This window comes from Somniosus microcephalus, chromosome 6 (genome assembly GCF_052327205.1).
Source record: "Somniosus microcephalus isolate GS21.2 chromosome 6, FLI_Smic_1.0, whole genome shotgun sequence".
NCBI classification, from domain to species: domain Eukaryota; kingdom Metazoa; phylum Chordata; class Chondrichthyes; order Squaliformes; family Somniosidae; genus Somniosus; species Somniosus microcephalus.
Window position 1 is genome coordinate 237,487,232 of NC_140992.1, and position 19,504 is coordinate 237,506,735.

The following is a 19,504-nucleotide window of genomic DNA, read 5'->3' on the forward strand; positions in this document are numbered from 1 at the left end:
CGAAATTCTCCGAAAACCGAAACACGGCTGGTCCCGAGGTTTTCGGATAAAGGATAGTCTACCTGTAGTACAAGTAAATCGCTGTTCCACCTGGAAGGAGTGTTTGGGGCCCTGGACAGTGGGAAGGGAGGAGGTAAAAGGGCAGATGTTGCATCTCCTGCGCTTACACGGGAAGATGCCGTGGGAAGGGGAATGGGTGTTGCGTTGGGGGTGCTAGAGGAGTGGACCAAGGTGTCGCGGAGGGAGCAGTCCCTTCGGAATGCTGAAAGGGGAGGGGAAGATGTCTTTGGTGGTGGGATCACGTTGGAGGTGGCAGAAATGATCCGTTGAATGTGGAGGCTGGTGAGGTGAAAGGTGAGGACAAGGGTAACCCTATCGTGGTTCTGGGAGGAAGGAGTGAGAGTAGAAGTGCGGGAAATGGAACGGACATGGTCGAGGGCCATAACCACGGTAGAGGGGAATCCTTGGTTGAGGAAAAAGGAAAACATATTGGAAGCACTAGTATGGAAGGTGGCCTCATCAGAACAGATGCGGCAGAGACGGAGAAACTGGGAGAATGGAAGAGAGTCCTTACAGGAAGCAGGGTGGGAGAAGTGTAGTCCAGGTAGCCATCCCATCACAGACCTTCCCTTTATTCTTTCCTCCCCTCCTCCATTTCCCTACCCCTACACTTGCTTTAAAAATCTGTTACATCTCTAACTTTTTCCAGTTCTGATGAAGGTTCATCGACCTGAAACATTTGTTTCTCTCTCCACAATGCTGCCTGACCTGCTGAGTAATTCCAGCATTTTCTGTTACTTCCGCAATTATATTTCCTCCCACCCAGCTTTGTGAGGGCTCTATTGCATGCTTCCAGTTTCTTGGTCTCCATTGCATCTGTTCTGACGAGGCCACCTTCCCTACCAGAGTTTCAGAAATGTTCTCGTTTTTTCCTCAGCCGAGGATTCCCCTCCACTGTGGTTGATAGGGCACTCAACTGTGTCTGTTCCATTTCCTGCACTACTGTCCTCACCGCTTCTCCTCCCTCCCAGAACCATGATAAGGTCCCCCTTGTCCTGACCTTCCACTCACCAGCCTCTGTATTCAATGGATCATCTTCTGCCATTTTCACCACCTCCAGCTTGATCCCACCAAACACATCTACTCCCCTCCCCTTACAGCACTCTGAAGGGATCATTCTTTCCGTGACAACCTTGTCCACTCTTGCATCATCCCCAACACCTGCCCCTGCAAGTGCAGGAGATGCAACAGCTACCCTTTCACCTCCTCCCTTTCCACAGTCCAGGACCCCCAACACTCATAACTGGGTGAAACAGCAATTTACTTGTACTTCTTCCAAATAATTGCTGCTTACGATGCGGTCTCCTCTACATTGAGACCATCGAACGCAGATTGGGTGATCACTTTGCTGAACACCACTTTTCAGTCTGCAGGCGTGAGCCTGAGCTCAGGGCGCTTGCCACTTTAATTCTCCATCGCACTCTGACCTGTCTATTGCCTGACCATTGGTGGCCGTGCCTTCAGCTGCTTGGCCCTAAGCTCGAGAATTCCCTCCCTAAATCTATCCACCTCTCTACCTCCAAGATGCTCCTTAAAGCCTACCTCTTTGTCCAAGCTTTTGGTTACTTGTTCTAATACACTATGTGACTCAGTGTCAAGTTTTGTTTGATAATGCTCCAGTGAAGGACCTTGGAACGTTTTACTACGTTAAAGTCTCTACATAAGTGCAAGCTGTTCTCGTCTGTCCTTAGCCTCCTACACTTGCTTGCGTTCCAACGCAAGTTTGAGGAACAGCACCTCACCTTTCTATTAGGCACTTTACAGCTTCCGACCACAACATTGAATTGAAAAATTTTAGACCATAACCACCACTCCCATTTCCTCTCGGACAGCAGGTGCTAGTAATGAAGGATGGCTGCATCAGAACCACTGGGAGTGGAGATGGTGTGGGCATCCCCTATCGGTACACAGCTGGCATAGTGGTCTACACTCCTGGGGTCTATCTGCCAACACATTCCAGGGTCACGGAAGCCTTCTCCTCTTTGCCACATTTTCCATGCTTCCCTCCCCCTCTGCTATTCTGCTGCAACCATTCATACCACCTCTGGATCCATCTTTTGCAACTATTCTTGTCTCATTATCACCTCCTTTTGACTTGCACCATTTAATCACTCCTGCCCTTCACCCAATCACAGACTTCTCCCCTTTGTTCCTTTCCCGTCCCTCCCTTCCCCTGGCTCTGTACTTGCTTACAAGCTGTTCATCTCAAACATCTTCCAGTCCTGATGAAAGGTCATTGACCTGAAACAATAGTTCTGTTTCTCTCTCTCCATAGATACTGCCTGATCAGAGTTCTTCCAGCATTTTCTGTTTTTGTTTCAGATTTCCAGCATCCACAGTATTTTGCTTTTGCATTTCTACTGTAACCTCTCTAGGGAAACAGCTTAGCAACTGGCCTCACTGAAGATACAAAGACCATGGATAAACTAAACTAAAACTCCTGGTCCAGATGGATTGCATCCATGCAAATTAAAAAGGAGTTCAGAAAGGAGATAGAAAAGGCACCATTACATATATATCAAAATTCATTAGAAAAGGGAATAGTGCCAGAGGGCTGGCAGAAAGCCAAAGTTACTCATATTTAAAAAAGTGAGCTAGAACAAGTCCAGGGAACTATAGACCAATTAGCTTAATGTCGATGGTAGGAAAGATAATGGAATTATTACACAAGGATGCAATAGAAAAACATATAGAAACTGAAAATATAATAAAGAGTTGTCATCACTTATTTTAAAAGGAAGGTTATGCTTGATCAACCTTATTGAATTCTTTGAAGCAGTAACAAAGAGTGGACAATTGTAATGCAGTAGATGTAATGTATTTGGATTTCCAAAAGACCTTCGATAAAGGTACTGCATTGTAGACTCATGACTAAGGTCAGAGCATGCAGAGTCAGGAAACAAATAGCAGAATAGGTAGCAAGCTGGCTACTAAACAGAAAACAGTAGGGGTTAAAGGTAGCTATTCAGACTTGCAAAAGGTGGGAAATGGTGTTCCACAGGCATCTGTGCTGGGACCACAGTTGTTCATAATTTACATTGAACGATTTGGACTTGGGAGTCGGGAAGTACAATTTCAGAGTTTGTGGACACCAAATTGGGGGGGTATTAATATTGAGGAAGAATGAAACAAAAGACAACATTAATAAAATTGCAAAATAGGTACGCAATTGAGAAAAGAATTTCAATATAGATAAGTGAGGTGGTGCATTTTGGTAGGAAAAAATGAGGCCGGAAACAGCTTGGATAAGAGTCTAAATGGGGTAAAGGAGCAAAGTGATCTAGGAGGTACAGATACACATCACAGAGTAGTTAATAAAGCCATAAAACCAGCAAACCAAGCACTGGGGTTCATTTCTATAGGGCTAGAATTGTAGAGCAGAGAAGTTAGGTTAAAGTTGCATAGAACCTTGGTTAGACCACACTTGGGAGTACTGTGAACAGTTCTGGTCTCAGTATTATAAAAAAGATAGAGGCACTGGAGAAGGTGCAAAAAGTATTCACAAGGATGATACTAGAACAGAAAGGATATTCTTATTAGGAAAGGCTGAACAGGCTAGGCTCTGGAAAAGAGAAGGCTGAGGGGTGACCTGATGGAGGTCAAGATTTTGAACTGTTTTGATAGGGTAGAGAGAGAAAATGTTTCCACTTGTGGGAGAGTTCAAATCTAGGTCATAAATACAAGATAGTCACTAATAAATCCAATAGGGAACTCAGAAGAAACTTCTTTACCTAAAGAGTGGCAAGAATGTGCAACAAGGAATAGTCGAGGCAAATTGCATAGATGCATTTAAGGGGAAATTAGAGAAGCACATGAGGGAAAAAGGATTAGAAGGATATGCCGATAGGGTTAGATGAAGTTGGCTGGGAGGAAGTGCGTGCGGAGCATAAATTCCGGTATAGACCAGTTGGGCCGAATGGCCTGTTGCTGCGCTGTAGACTCTATGAACTGATCTACTAATTAAAAGGACAGTCTTTCTCCAGCTTCATTTTTTTTTTTTTAGACACTGGTTTTCATAGCAATCTAGTAGTAACAGCCACATACTACAGCTGGTTGTAAAATCTTGGTAACACTGGCCTGGATTTTGCAGTCAGCGGTGGCACAGTTGATTACATTTGCCCACAGACTGTGGGTTTTTGCATTGGAACTTGCAGTAATTAGAAATCCAGTTCAGGATGGCGCCTCTACAGGGGATCTGGGACCTGTGAACTGGGCAGGCAACTGTGCATCTCCTTAACCAATCAAATTGAAGAATTCTTAATATGCAATGCAGAGTCTAAACGAGAAAGTGTAAGTTTAAATATTTAATTCAGTGCCAAATCATGTAAAGAGAAATAGAAAGAGAGAGGGAAAGAAAGATGTGATAGAGAGATTAAAAAAAGAGAACTTACCTGAAGGCATGAGACTCCACACTGGTGAAAGTTAATCTTCAATGCCAGAGGGGTTGTTTGGCAGTAATTAAGACGCACCGTGCCATTAAAAATCTAGTTACACTAGAATTAACAAGCTGTAACCTTTTCTGGCAAGTAAAGTGGGTATCTAGTGGGCAAGTACAGCAACTTCACACATGCCATGTGGTGCAATGGCCAGTCTCTGGATGCAATACCAGTATGGCGAAGCTTCTGAAGAAGCAGAGCAATGTGGACAGCAACTTCCTGATTTCTGCATTTAACCGCACATGTGCGGTCGCCGGAAGTTGCAGTCTGATTTACTCCAATAACCACGAGCACCGATAGCCTCACTTAGTTTTACCACAAAAACTAGGCTATTATCTTTCTCGGCAGTCAGCTTAGTACAAACTAGAGCTAAAATGTATATCCATCCGTAAGAGATAGAGAGAATTTGTAGTTCGATTTACATTAACTGGATGGGATAAAGGTTGCTGAAATTAAAATGGTGTTTAACTAAATAGTCTTTACTGTGGCCAAGGTCAAAAAAACACTTAAACCACTCAAAAGTTAACAGTCTACTGCTCTAATAACTGGTTGGCTTGAAAATTCAAGCCCCCAAGTCAGGTTGAGTCCCAGATACCCCTCCTGCATACATGTTGTTGAAGCAGACTTGCTTGGCCAGGCATGAGAAAAGTCATGCTTCTGGTACATTAGTTGTAAATACGACAAGTCAGACCATAGCTATCCTATTTAACAGCCTCAGGAACACCAATGTGCAAGAGTATTAGAATTATATAGTGGGACAGCATGACATAAATTTATAGTTTTGATTCTCCACACACCGAGTTATCATCTTAGCCGACAATCACAAGGCACACTGAACAGAAGCCAGAAGGAAGAAACACTCTGGGCCACTGGTTTACACAGCAGTGACTGTTGCAGAGCAACATTGGATAGACCTGGGAATGGATCACCTGCTTTCCCTGGCAGGAAGAGAAACAGAACAAAGAATTGGAAAACTAATTTTTCCAGCACACTCGGGACTTGTAATATTGTAACTTTTAAATGGATATCTAGTTACTGATGTCTATACATGTTACTATAATCAAGGCTGTGAATTTCCAAAAGAGGCCCCTCACATTAACAGGGATATACTTTTCCTTTCAACATAAAATTTGACCAGGGTTTCCTGATGGCTAAGGAGCAGCTGAGCCAACCTGACCATGTAAAAGTCAGCTGATCTCAACCTGAATAGCAGTCGAGGCACTGCAATTGTTTTCATTGTCTGTTTTATGGAGGGAATATTCTCCAGGATTTCCACTATTAATTGCTACTGTGACTTCTGTTGCAGTTTACATGTGGATATAACACGATGGGGCTTGCTAGGGCTTACTGTCACTGTTCAGACATTAAGAATCATCACTTGGGTGAGAACTGTAAAATGATCAGTGCACATGAAACTATAGAGATGCTTTCATGAGAAATGCAGCAAGGAATAAAATTTGACCATTCACTTGAATTCCAGTAAAAAGACATATATACCTGAAGCTAGATCATTGAAGACAGTCTGTGATGCTAAACCATCCAACAGAAATGGTGTCTGTGAAAACTGCGGTGCTTGCACACTTAACGGCACAGTGCTGCCTGTAAACCAAAGCACACAATTTAGTTGATCTTTCAAAAATATTTACTGAAGTCGCACCCACGAAAAAGCCATCTTAGCATAAAATATGGCTATTGTAAGTGGTGTAAAAACTACAGGAATATTTAATCTTTTGACTTTGTAAATGTTAATTTTTAGTATTCTATGTCATACTACACAAAATATACATTTACAGAGGTATTTATATTGTAACTATTAAAAACAACTGTGTGTCATTATTTATCTTTGGGTGTATTCATTTTTAAAATGAAGCTAACCTCCATACAGCATGGGCAAGCAAAACAAACCATAAGGGCTGTGTGGCATAGTGTTTTAACAGATTGCGAGTCACCTCAAACACCTGGATTCAAATCCAAGATGGACTGGGAATCAACCCAAAACCACAGATGCTGCCTGACTTGAAGGTTTCCAGCATTTTCTGTTCTTATTTCAAATATTTCCAGCATCTGCATTATTTTACTTTTGTGCTTTGATGATTAATACAGGTATGCAAATAATACAATCATGAAACTGATGAGTCCAGTTCCTGCAGGACCAATGTCCAAAGGGTGGTAAACTTTGTCTCTACATACTAAGTTTATCCAAAAACTGAGAAACTGTATACAGTACTTATATTAAAAAAAAAGAATGCTTTTCACCCCCCAATTTGTCACCCTCCACAACTTGGGTAATTCTCCCTCAGCAATGACCTCTGCATGTTGAAGGGCCTGTCCAAACAAGATCCATGGCGGAGAAGAGTTTACTCTCAATGTCACGCCACTTTACATTAAAATCAATTACTTAATTAGTTTTTAAAAATCAGATAGAAAAACATGTTATTTGGACACAGTCTAAAGTTGTTACTCACATGCCTGAATAAGGATCATCAATAGCTATAAAATTTGAACTCTTAAACCTTGCAAAAAACAATTATTTTCATGACAGTTCATTAGTTTGTAAACTAAAATGACGGGTTCTTTATCTTGTAGCATACCAGATTCAATTACCATGTTGAAATGGGGGTTTAAGAGGTAGCATATCTTCATTGTTCCATTTACAATTCTAAATTCTCAAGCATGAACCCCAACTGAGTGTTGTTCCAAGAGAAAGGGAACGCGGGTATATCAGCCTGATGAAATTGCATATTATGACCTTGCTGTCCACCATGATTATCAGCTTACACTGAATGTGCAACAAGAAATCTTTTAGTAGGAAAACCCACCCAGCACGGTCTGGCATCTACAAAAAGGAAACTGTCTGGTGGGGTCTCATTTTGAAACAGGAAGTTGTGCCAGAGTACACAGCCAGGTAGGGGGAAGGAGTTGGAACAAAGGCATGCAGTTTTTGGTAGGAGCCAATTAAGGTGGCTTCAGTCTTTCCAATTTTCAGTTAGATAAAGTTCTGGCTCATCCACGACTTGGTGTTGACCAAGCAGTCTGACAATATTTTGAGGTGGTTATGGATTTTAGGATGGTGGTGAAGTACATAGTAGAACTACCACTGAAGAACATAAGAAATAGGAGAAGGAGTAGGCCATTCAGCCCCTCAAGCCTGCTCCACCATTAAAGAAGATCATGGCTGATCTAACTCAACTCCACTTTCCCGCACTACCCCCATAATGCGCGATTCCCTTAATAGCCAAAATTCTATCGATACCGGTCTTGAGTATATTAAATGACTGAGCCGCCACAGCCCTCTGGGGTAGAGAATTCCAAAGATTCACCACCCTCCAAGTGAAGAAATTTCTCCTCATCTCAGTCCTAAATGGCTGACCCCTTATTCTGAGACTGTGACCCCTGGTTCTGGACTCCCCAGCCAGGGGAAACATCCTCGCTGCATCTACCCTGTCAAGCCCTGTAAGAATTTTGTATGTTTCAATGAGATCACCTCTCATTCATCTAAACTCGAGAGAATATAGGCCTAGTCTACTCAAATCGCTCCTCATAGGACAATCCCCCCATCCCAGGAATCAGTCTGGTGAACCTTCGTTGCACTCCCTCCAAAGGAAGTATATCCTTCCTTAGGTAAGGAGACCAAAACTGTACACAATACCCCCAGGTGTGGCCTCACCAGGGCCCTATATAATTGCAGCAAGACATCTTTACTCTTGCACTCAAATCCTGTTGCAATAAAGACCAACATACCATTTGCTTTCTTAATTGCTTGCTGCACCTGCATGTTAACTTTGTGAATCGTGTACAAGGACAGCCAGGTCCCTCTGAACACCAACATTTCCCAATCTCACCATTTAAAAAATACTCTGCTTTTCTATTTTTCCTACCAAAGTGCATAACTTCACATTTCTCCACATTATATTCCATTTGCCATGTTCTTGCCCACTCACTTAGCCTGCATATATCCCCTTGAAGCCTCTTTGCATTCTCCTTACAACTTACATTCCCGCCTAGCTTTGTATCATCAGCAAACTTGGATATATTACATTTGGTCCATTCATCCAAATCATTGATATAGATTGTGAATAGCTGAGGCCCAAACACTGATCCTTGTGGTACCCCACTAGTTACATGTGGGGGGGGCAGTTCAAGATCATCATTCCACATATGTTCCTCAAATTACAACCTTCCCTGGGATGAAGTTTGGAGGAACAGAAGTCAAAAGGATTATGCCCCTGCATGCAATCATTCTATACTAGGCCACAAAATGCAGCAAGCCTCAATTTCTGTAGAACCAGGCCTGTGTGTATTTGGTTTACCCACTGGAGTGCGAGTACTCCACCACATAGGCTAGTGCAACTTACTTTCATGATGCATTTCTCCACAGTAAATAGGATAAAACATCTGTGGACATGTTAGTTATAACATGTAATGTACAGGCCTTTCCTGGAAGCCAACACAATCCTGCCCACTTCCGAAGGAGATAACAATGGGTAACTCTGAATTGGGTCACAAGTTACCAAGGTCTCAAATGGCAGTAACCCAATCTTGCAAAATCAATTCTCTACATAGGCTGGATTTTTGATATATCCTTCACCAGCAGAACCAGAGAATGTTAGCAGATTATCTCCTTTAAATAATATTCCAAAACTCACTGACTGCCACAGAAATAAGTTTTATTTAATATTAAGAAATGGAATAAAAACTTGAACTGCCCATCTCACTGACCAATAATATGCAGACTTACAATCGACTGAGGTGCAGATAGGTAATCATTTAATGAAATCCTAGATGCAAAGTGCAATTCAAGCAGCAGAGACACTTTTCACTGAAGAGAACACATGGGCCTCAATTCCTGCAGACCCAGGCCTTTGTATTGGGTTTACCAACTGGACTGATGATTGGCCAGTGATCCTACAATAACCAGCCATTTACTTGATGAAACTACTGCCATTTGCCCAACCGGTCATTCTTGGCCATCATCATTCTGGACTAATGACTAGCTAATGCAGCAGCCTCTTACTGCCTAAACCACATACCAGAAGAGATTTCAGGGGGTCCGCCAGCTGGTTTAGCCCACCAATATACAGGACAGACTACTGATATTTATGGATGGCATAAACATCAGTCGTTTCCCCTGTATTGAGACAAGTGAAATAGTTTCAGCTATAAAGACTGTATGCACAGTCAATTCAGGTTCTTACTGTTGGACACCATTTTGAATGCACAAATCCCTTTGTGTGTGTCACTGACTTTTACAGCAGCAATCATCTCAGGTTTTTTTTGATCCAGCCCTATTCGCTGCCATATTCCACTCGCCGCTTTTAACCATTAACTATTGTCAAACGCTTTTCGAAACAGATTGTACTTTAGCATATGGATTGAGAGCAGGGTATTTGCAGGAGTCAAGAATGCTTGAACGTTCCCCACTTTCAGAAGCTGATCAAAGTACCGCAAATGGTCCACAAAGTTCTTAGGACCAACCGTTGACACGTGGCTGGATACCATTCTGAAATGCAGAGAAGCCTTTCAGCAGAACATGGATGGATGATTGGTCCTGCCAAGGTAAATACTTTGGGAACCTTTCGCAATTGTGCATAACCAGCCACACTTTCCACCCATTCATTCTATTTGAGGAAGTCCGGTGACCTTATCTGCGACACACTGACTGCTGCCCTGCTCTTGACTGGACTGGGTCATCATATATGAGCAACACTTAAGTCAGAGTGCACTCTAGTTGCAAACATCGACTGAGCTCAACAGGGAGAACACAAAAAAGTGTCAGCAAGAGATTAATGCGCAGTGAGCCACTGCTGCTTAGTTAGACTGTTTTTAGCCCCTTGAGTAAGTCACTGATAAGGCAAATAGGAACTGAATTGTACAGTGGTGTGTGGATACAGGTGTCACAAGCTGGCAAGTGGCTGCAAGGTACAAGTGCCAACAGTCCATACAGTCAACCCCTTTCTTTCTACTTGCGCGGAGCCACCGTGTCGGTTGGAAGCTGTTCGCACGTTTGAAAAGAGTGCAGTCAATGGAGAATAGTGCACGTGCGAAACGAGACCTTGGTTTGGGAGGCGGGAGGGCATTGGGTAAAGAAAGACTTTCCAGTCTCTAGGCCTGTAGCAAGGTCATAATTAGGATCCGGTGTGACTCTCCTTCAATGTCTTCAGTCTGAGTTAATAAAATAGCTGGAGGAGTTATCATGATTTTCCACAGACTCTGAGCTTTATATTCATGGCCATGTGCTTCTTTGACAGAAGGACAAGCCTAGTCTGGGCACTCGTGTCCCGAGATACTGCCGGCTATTTGTGAAAGGTTTGGAGAGGAGGAAAGTGGGTGGCTACCTTTGTCACTAAAGGATTTATGGCAAGGAGTTCGGGTGGGTAAAATTGTTGAAGGCCCTGTTTATTACTCCGTTTCTCTCATGTGCCATCCACCTCTGCCATTACTGGTGCTGTTAATTCAAGTTGCTGGCTTTCACTGTCGTGTGGGGGGGGGGGGGGGGTTTGGTATCAAAATAAGAGGAAAGTTGTGTTTCCAAAATGGAGGATGTGGACCTGGAATTAATTTAAATTAAAAAAATTTTTTTTTAAATTCTTATGGAATCAGGGCGTCGCCGGCAATGCCAGCATTTATTGCCCATCCCTGATTGCCCTCGAGAAGGTGGTGGTGAGCCGCCTTCTTGAACCGTTGCAGTCTGTGGTGAAGGTATTCCCACAGTGCTGTTAGGAAGTTCCAGGATTTTGACCCAGCGACGATGAAGGATCGGCGATATATTTCTAAGTCAGGATGGTGTGTGACTTGGAGGGGAACTTGGAGGTGGTGGTGTTCCCATGCACCTGCTGCCCTCGTCCTTCTAGGTGGAAGCAGTTGCGGGTTTGGGAGGCGCTGCCGAAGAAGCCTTGGCGAGTTGCTGTAGTGCATCTTGTAGATGGTGCACACTGCAGCCACAGTACGCCGGTGGTGGAGGGAGTGAATGTTTAAGGTGGTGGATGGGGTGCCAATCAAGCGGGCTGCTTTGTCCTGGATGGTGTCGAGCTTCTTGAGTGTTGTTGGAGCTGCACTCATCCAGGCAAGTGGAGAGTATTCCATCACACTCCTTACTTGTGCCTTGTAGATGGTGGAAAGGCTTGGGGGGGGGGGGGGGGGTGGTCAGGAGGTGAGACACTCGCCGCAGAAGACCTAGCCTCTGACCTGCTCTTGTTGCCAGTGTGTGTGGCTGGTCCAGTTAAGTTTCTGGTTAATGATGACCCCCCAGGATGTTGATAGTGGGGGATTCGGCAATGGTAATGCCATTGAATGTCATGGGGAGGTGGTTAGACTCTCGCTTGTTGGAGATAGTCATTGCCTGGCACTTAAGTGGCAGGTAACATACACGCCACACATCAACCCAAGCCTGAACGTCACCCAGGTCTTGTTGCATGCAGGGATGGACTGTTTCATTATCGGAGGAGTTGCAAATAGCGCTGAACACTGCAGTCATCAGCAAACATCCCCATTTCTGACCTTATGTTGGAGGGAAGGTCATTGATGAAGCAGCTGAAGATGGTTGGGCCTAGGACGCTGCCTTGAGGAACTCCTGCAGCGATGTCCTGGGGCTGTGATGATTGACCTTCAACCAGCACAACCATCTTCCTTTGTGCTAGGTATAACTCCAGCCAGTGGAGCATTCTCCCCCCCCAATTCCCATCAGTTTTACTAGGGCTCCTTGATGCCACACTCGGTCAAATGCTGCTTTGATGTCAAGGGCAGTCACTTTCACCTCACCTATTCAGCTCCTTTGTCCATGTTTGGACCAAGGCTGTAATGAGGTCAGGAGCCGAGTGGTCTTGGCAGTATCCAAACTGGGCATCAGTGAGCAGGTTATTGGCGAGTAAGTGTCACTTGATAGCACTGTTGGTGACACCTTCCATCACTATGCTGATGATTGAGAGTAGACTGATGGGGCAGTAATTGAATTTGTCCTGCTTTTTGTGGACAGGACATACTTGGGCAGTTTTCCACATTGTTGGGTAGATGACCGTGTTGTAGCTGTACTGGAACAGCTTGGCTAAAGGCGCGGCTAGTTCTGTAGCACAAGTCTTCAGCACGATAGCCGGGATGTTGTCGGGGCCCATAGTCTTTGCTGTATCCAGTGCGCTCAGCCGTTTCTTGATATCACGTGGAGTGAATCGAATTGGCTGAAGAATGGCTTCTATGACAGTGGGGACCTCGGGAGTAGACTGATATGGATCATCCACTCGGCACTTCTGGCTGAAGATGGTTACAAACGCTTCAGCCTGGTTTTTGCACTCACATGCTGGGCTCCACCATCATGGAGGATGGGGATATTCATGGAGTCTCCTCCTCCAGTTGGTTGTTTAATGGTCCACCACCATTCACGACTGGATGTGGCAGGACTGCAGAGCTTTGATCTGATCGTTGATTGTGGGATCGCTTAGCCCTGTCTATGGCATGCTGCTTCCAATTTTTAGCATGCGTGTAGTCCCGTGTTGCAGCTTCCCCAGGTTGGCACCTCATTTTTAGGTACGCCTGCTGCTGCTCCTGGCATGCTCTTCTGCACTCGTTGAACCAGGGTTGGTCCCCTGGCTTGGTGGTAATGGTAGAGTGAGGGATATGCCGGATATGAGGTTACAGATTGTGGTGGAATACGATTCAGTGTGAAGACGGGACTTTGTCTCCACAATGACTGTGCGGTGGTCACTGCTGCCAATGCGGTCATGACAGATGCATCTGCGACAGGTAGATTGGTGAGGACGAGTTCAAGTAGGTTTTTCCCCTCTTGTTGGTTCACTCACCACCTGTCGCAGGCCCGGACTGGCAGTCATGTCCTTCAGGACTCGGCCAGCTCGGTCAGTAGTGGTGCTACCGAGCCACTCTTGGTGATGGACATTGAAGTCCCCCACCCAGAGTACATTCTGGGCCCTTCTGTGCTTCTTCGAAGTGGTGTTCAACATGGAAGAGTACTGATTCATCAGCTGAGGGAGGGCGGTAGGTGGCAATCAGCAGGAGGTTTTCTTGCCCATGCATGACTTGAAGCCATGACACTTCATGGAGTCCAGAGTCAATGTTGAGGACTCCCAGGGCCACTCCTTCCTGACTGTCTACCACCCCGGTGGGACAGGACATACCCAGGGATGGTGATGGAGGAGTTCGGGACATTGGCTGAAAGGTATGATTCTGTGAGTATGACTGTCAGGTTGTTGCTCGACTAGTCTGTGGGACAGCTCTCCCAATTTTGGCACAACCAGATGTTGGTGAGGAGGACTTTGCAGGGCTGACTGGGCTGGGTGTGCCATTGCAGAGGTCAATGCCGGGTGGCCCGTCCGGTTTCATTCTTATTTTGCTTCGTAGCGGTTTGTTACAACTGAGTGACTTGCTAGGCCATTTCAGAGGCCAGTTAAGAGTCAACCACATTGCTGTGGGTCTGGAGTCACATATAGGCCAGACCAGGTAAGTGTAGTGTATGTACCCTTTAAGGGGAGAACTACTTTTTACAGCTCCTGTATACTGTAGTACCGGCAGTGACCACACCTGTATATAAACCCTGAGTAGGGATCTGTAGTTAATTTTAGAGTAACCCTCATCCAGTAAACACCTGTTGATTGTTCCCTGCAGTCTCTTGTCTAGTTATTGAAGGACACACATCAAGATACACGGATCTAACATTGGCGACGAGAAAATTCAAACCTACCTGCAACTCTGCATCACCTCCCAGGGATTCGCTCCTGGAGAACAGTGAAAGAAGAAGGCAGAGTCCAGAAGTGCGGGCGTCGACCATCCAGCGGAGACTTGAGCATCGCAGGGATGCCGAAGAGTGGCAGTGTCACAGCGTTCAACAATGAAGTCGAAGATTGGGTGACATATGTCGAACGCATAGAAGTGTACTGCAAGGCGAATGACGTGCCAGATGACAGGAAAGCGCTGGTATTGTTGAATTCAATGGGTGCAAAAACGTATGGCTTACTGCGAAACCTAGTAACCCCAGAGAAGCCAGTGGAAAAGGATTTTGAAAACAGTGTCAATCCTACAGGACCACTTAAACCCCACACTGCTGCTGATAGCAGAAAGATTTAAGTTTCACAAAAGGAACCAGCATAAAGATGAAAGTAATGCGGAGTATTTAACGGAACTGCGCAAGCTATTGTAACACTGCTAGTTTGGAACGGGACTAGCAGATACTTTAAGGGACAAGTTTGTGTGTGGGCTTCAAAGTGAAGGAACCCAGAAACGGCTTCTATCAGAAAAGGATCTTACGCTGGACAAGGCTTTCAGCATGGCAGTATCACATGAAGCAGCCGCACGGGGCGCTGCAGAGTTACAACGGAGACTGCAAGAATATGGCACAAATGAAATGTCATACAGAACTGAAGTGCTATCACTGCGGCAGAACAACACATAACCATAATGATTGCTGGTTCAAGGACAAAGTGTGCAGACAGTGTGGAAAAGTAGGACACATAGCAAGAGTCTGCAGGTCGGGAAAGAAAACCAGCAGCAAGAAATCTCCACAGGAGAAGTACAAGAAGGTACACAAGGTGACGGAGAGTAGTTCAGACGAACAGAAAAGTGATACAGGCTCCGGAAGCAAGGAGCTGGGTTGTCTGAAACTACACAAGGTGATCAAAACGGAGGACCACCAAACTATCTGGGTCACGCTCAAGATAGCCGGAGTCCAAGTGAAAATGGAATTGGACACAGGATCAGCCCTAACAGTCATAAACCGAAGGGACTACAAGCGGCTATTCTCACATATACTCGAGAGATACAGAGATTGTCTTGAAGACGTACACGGGGCAAAAAGTCTACCCCAAAGGAAAAATAAGGGTGAACATTATATATAACAGCAAGGAAACACCAAAAATGGACCTATATGTATTGCCAGATGGAGGACCACCACTACTAGGACGTGAATGGATCCGGAAGATACAGCTAGATTGGCATTCCATACAAGCACGGACTGTAGATGCCAAAAAGGATGATGACGTCACACCTGGACAACTGTCAAAAATGCTAACTGACGCACAAGAAGTGTTCCAGGAGGGACTCGGAACACTAAAAGGCATAACAGCGACGATCAAAACAGAGGAAAATGCAACCCCAATGTTTTTTTTTTTTTTTTTTTGGCCAGATGCGATCCGCCCCGCCATCGAAGCAGAGCTGGAAGGTTTGGAGCGTTCAGGAGTACTGTCTAAAGTGGACTGGAGCGAGTGGGCTACACCCATCGTTCCTGTAATGAAGAGGTCATTGAGTAATACGCCTGGGGAACCAAAGGAGGTTCGCATCTGTGGGGACTTTAAGGTGACAGTGAACCCAGTCCTTCACACGGTACAATATCCGCTTCCGCGGATTGAAGATATTTTCGCCTCGCTATCTGGAGGGAAACGCTTCACTAAGATTCATCTGGCCCAGGCGTAACTGCAAATGGAGGTAGAAGAAGCCTCGAAACAGTACCTCACGATCAACACTCAAAGGTCTCTACCAATACAACCGGCTGGTGTTTGGGGTAGCATCAGCTCCGGCTATTTGGCAAAGGGCAATGGATCAAGTCCTGCAAGGGATTCCAGGGACCCAGTGTTATTTGGACGACATCCTGGTCATGGGCGAAAATGACAGTGATAACCTCGCCAACCTGGAGCAGGTGCTCACTAGATTGAAGGAATATGGGCTCCGAGCCAATCGCCACAAATGCGAGTTTTTCCAGAAGCAGATCTCGTATTGTGGCCATGTTATTGATGAAGAGGGGTTACATAAGTCCCTTGAAAAGATTGAGGCAGTAGTCAAGGCTCCAGCACCGGAAAATGTGTCACAACTGAGGTCGTTCCTCGGGCTGGTGAACTACTACCATAAGTTCTTGCCGAATTTGTCTACCGTACTACACCCACTGAACACCCTACTGCAAACGGGGGTACCATGGAAGTGGAGTGACGAATGTAGACGAGCTATCCAGAAGAGCAAAACACTAATCACATCGAAAGAGGTGTTGGCTCATTTCAACCCAGCACTACCAATTCGGTTGGCGTGTGATGCATCACCCTATGGCATTGGAGCGGTGCTGTCGCACAAATTCCTGGACGGCTCGGAGAGACCAGTAGCCTTTACGTCTCGGTCACTAACCTCAGCCGAGCGTAACTACGCCCAGATTGACAGGGAGGCCCTCAGCCTAGTGTGGGGAGTGAAAAAGTTCAACCACTATCTGCACGGGCAGAAGTTCATCTTGCTGACTGACCACCAACCACTTGTCTCCATCTTTAATCCAAAGAAGGGCGTTCCGGTGATGACTGCGCAACGGCTACAAAGATGGTCCCTTTTTCTAGGGGCGAACCAATATGAAATTGAGTATAAGGGCACGAAACAGCATGGAAACGCTGATGGGCTATCATGCCTGCCACTGCGGAGGAAGCACCAGCAGTGGACCCTGTTGAAATATTTTATTCGACTATAATTGAACGCTTGCCAGTAACTAACATTGATATAGAGGAGACCCGAAATGACCCGACACTGTCTCGGGTATATGACTTGACGGTGAAGGGATGGCCAACACATGGCGACTCACTGTTGCCAGCATTCTCATCCAGAAGAGAACAGCTGTCAGTATGCCAGGGGACCGTGATGTGTGGATCCCGAGTGGTAATTCCACCCAAGTTAAGGGAGAGAGTGCTCAGAGTGCTCAATGAACTTCACGAAGGCCATCTGGGAGGGGTGAAAATGAAAAGCCTTGCTAGGGCTTGTGTGGTGGCCGGGGATCGATCAGCAAATCGAGGACCTGACAAAGAGCTGCTCAGGATGCCAGAAGGTCCAAAATGCACCACCACATGCCCCTCTACACCCATGGGAGTGGCCCTCATCTCCATGGCAACGGGTGCATATTGACTTTGCTGGTCCATTCATGGACTCAATGTTTTTAATAGCCGTGGATGCGCACTCGAAATGGCCTGAGGTGATCAAAATGTCCTCCACCACCACGGAGAAAACTATTGCAATCCTACGGACTATATTTGCCAGGAACGGCTTGCCAGAGCAGATTTGCTCTGATAACGGACCACAGTTTGTGTCCGAAGAGTTTTGAAGATTCATGAAAAGGAATGGGGTAAGGCATTACACATCCGCCCCGTATCATCCAGCCACAAATGGATTGGGTGAGAGGTTCGTACAAACCTTTAAAAAGGCAGTAAGGGCCATGTGCGATGACGACATTCCACTGCAGCATAAGGTGGACAATTTCCTGTTCGCCTACAGAAATGCGACACATGCAGTCACCAACCAGACCCCGGCCATGATGTTCTTTAACCGAAGGTTGAGATCTCGTCTGGATTTGCTCAGACCAAATGTACGAAGAGATGTTGAGAATAAGCAATTCCAGCACATCAATGAGAAGCCGACAAGGAGCTTCAATGTAGGGCAACCAGTCTTGGCCCGCGACTATCGAACAGAGAAATGGCAACCAGGAACGATATGCACACGGCAGGGGCCACTAATGTAGACAGTGGATGTTGGGGAGAACATTGTGAGACGCCATGTTGACCAGATCCTAGAGTCACAGGAACGAGTCAACCCCATGTCTCGCGTACCTGGTGATGAACCCGACATACAGGTAGCATCTACCCCAGAAACAGTAGCATCGGAAGCTGATGAACCAACTGACGACAGGAGGCCAGAATCGCCTCCGCACCAAGAGCAAGACACTCAGGAAAGGCGCTATCCAGAAAGGATCAGGAAGCCGCCCCAAAGACTGAATTTATAAATGGACTATTTTCAGTTAATGTTGCATGTTAAAAGTGTTAATTGTTAAATGAATGTTATGGTACTGTCAATCTAAAAGGGGAGGAATTGTAGTGTATGTACCTTTAAGGGGAAAACTACTTTTTACAGCTCCTGTATACTGTAGTACCGGCAGTGACCACACCTGTATATAAACCCTGAATAGGGATCTGTACCGTTAGTTTTAGAGTAACCCTCATCCAGTAAACACCTGTTGATTGTTCCCTGCAGTCTCTTGTCTAGTTATTGAAGGACACACAACATCAAGATACACGGATCTAACAGTAAGGACGGCAGATTTCCTTCCCTAAAAAGAGATTAGTGAACCAGATGGGTTTTTACGACAATTCGATAGTTTCATGGTTACCATTACTGACGTTAGCTTTTTATTCCAGATTTATTTAATTAACTGAATTTAAATTCCCCAGCTGCTGTGGTGGGATTTGAACTCACGTCTCTGGATCATTAGTCCAGGCCTCTGGATTACTAGCTACCGTTCCCGTGGTTTAATTCAGTCTGACCAAGTATGCGCAACACGAGCCTGTAATGAGCACCGCGCTTGTTGTTCCTGGTTCATTCCCAGTTAAGCAAATGGTTGATGGGGTAGAGCAGACCGTGGGCAGCAAATGGGCACAATGTAAATTTAGCATAGAAACAGAAAATGCTGGAAATACTCAGGTCAGACAGCATCTGTGGAGAAACAAAGTTAATGTTGCAGGTCAATGAACTTTTGTCACACCTGAAACAGATGCTGCTTGACCTGCTGAGTATTTTCAGCATTTTCTATTTTTATTTCAGATTTCCAGCATCTTGCTTTACACAAGGTGCAATAGAGCCATTAATAACTAATATTTATACAGAAAAAAAACACTGGTTACGGGCTCCGTGGAATTTTTATAACACGGGAGGGGGAGCCTCAGTAGTAAAAAGGTAGAGAACCCCTGCCTATACAATATAGCAATCTTTTAAAGCAGCACCCAGTTTTGAGATCTAGCAAGATTTAACACCTTTATTTTGGGCATTACAAAGTAGGAGAGCTGCATTCTTTTATAGGAGATTAAATCTTTTTAAAAAATGAGGTGGGGGTGAGGAAGAAAAGTTATTTCATACTTCTTTTCACCCTCTGCTGTCAGTCAGGGCTCCTTATTACAGGGCAATGTGCCATTTCCTGCCTGAGGGCTTGCATGCAATTTAGTTCCAAACATCTACCAAAGGTGCTCCAATGAACTATCTCAGAGGTACACAAAACAGCCCAA

At 45.3% G+C, this 19,504-nt stretch overlaps 1 protein-coding gene across 2 annotated transcripts in view; it reads right to left on the reverse strand.

Moving 5' to 3' along the window:
• ap1g1 (adaptor related protein complex 1 subunit gamma 1) overlaps positions 1 to 19,504 on the reverse strand; it is a 128,256-nt gene that overhangs the window by 11,075 nt on the left and 97,677 nt on the right. For both annotated transcript variants that reach the window (XM_085991587.1, XM_085991588.1), the window contains one exon: positions 5,994 to 6,095. In XM_085991587.1, the coding sequence (XP_085847713.1) occupies positions 5,994 to 6,095 (102 nt within the window). The remainder of the gene's footprint in view (positions 1 to 5,993; positions 6,096 to 19,504) is intronic.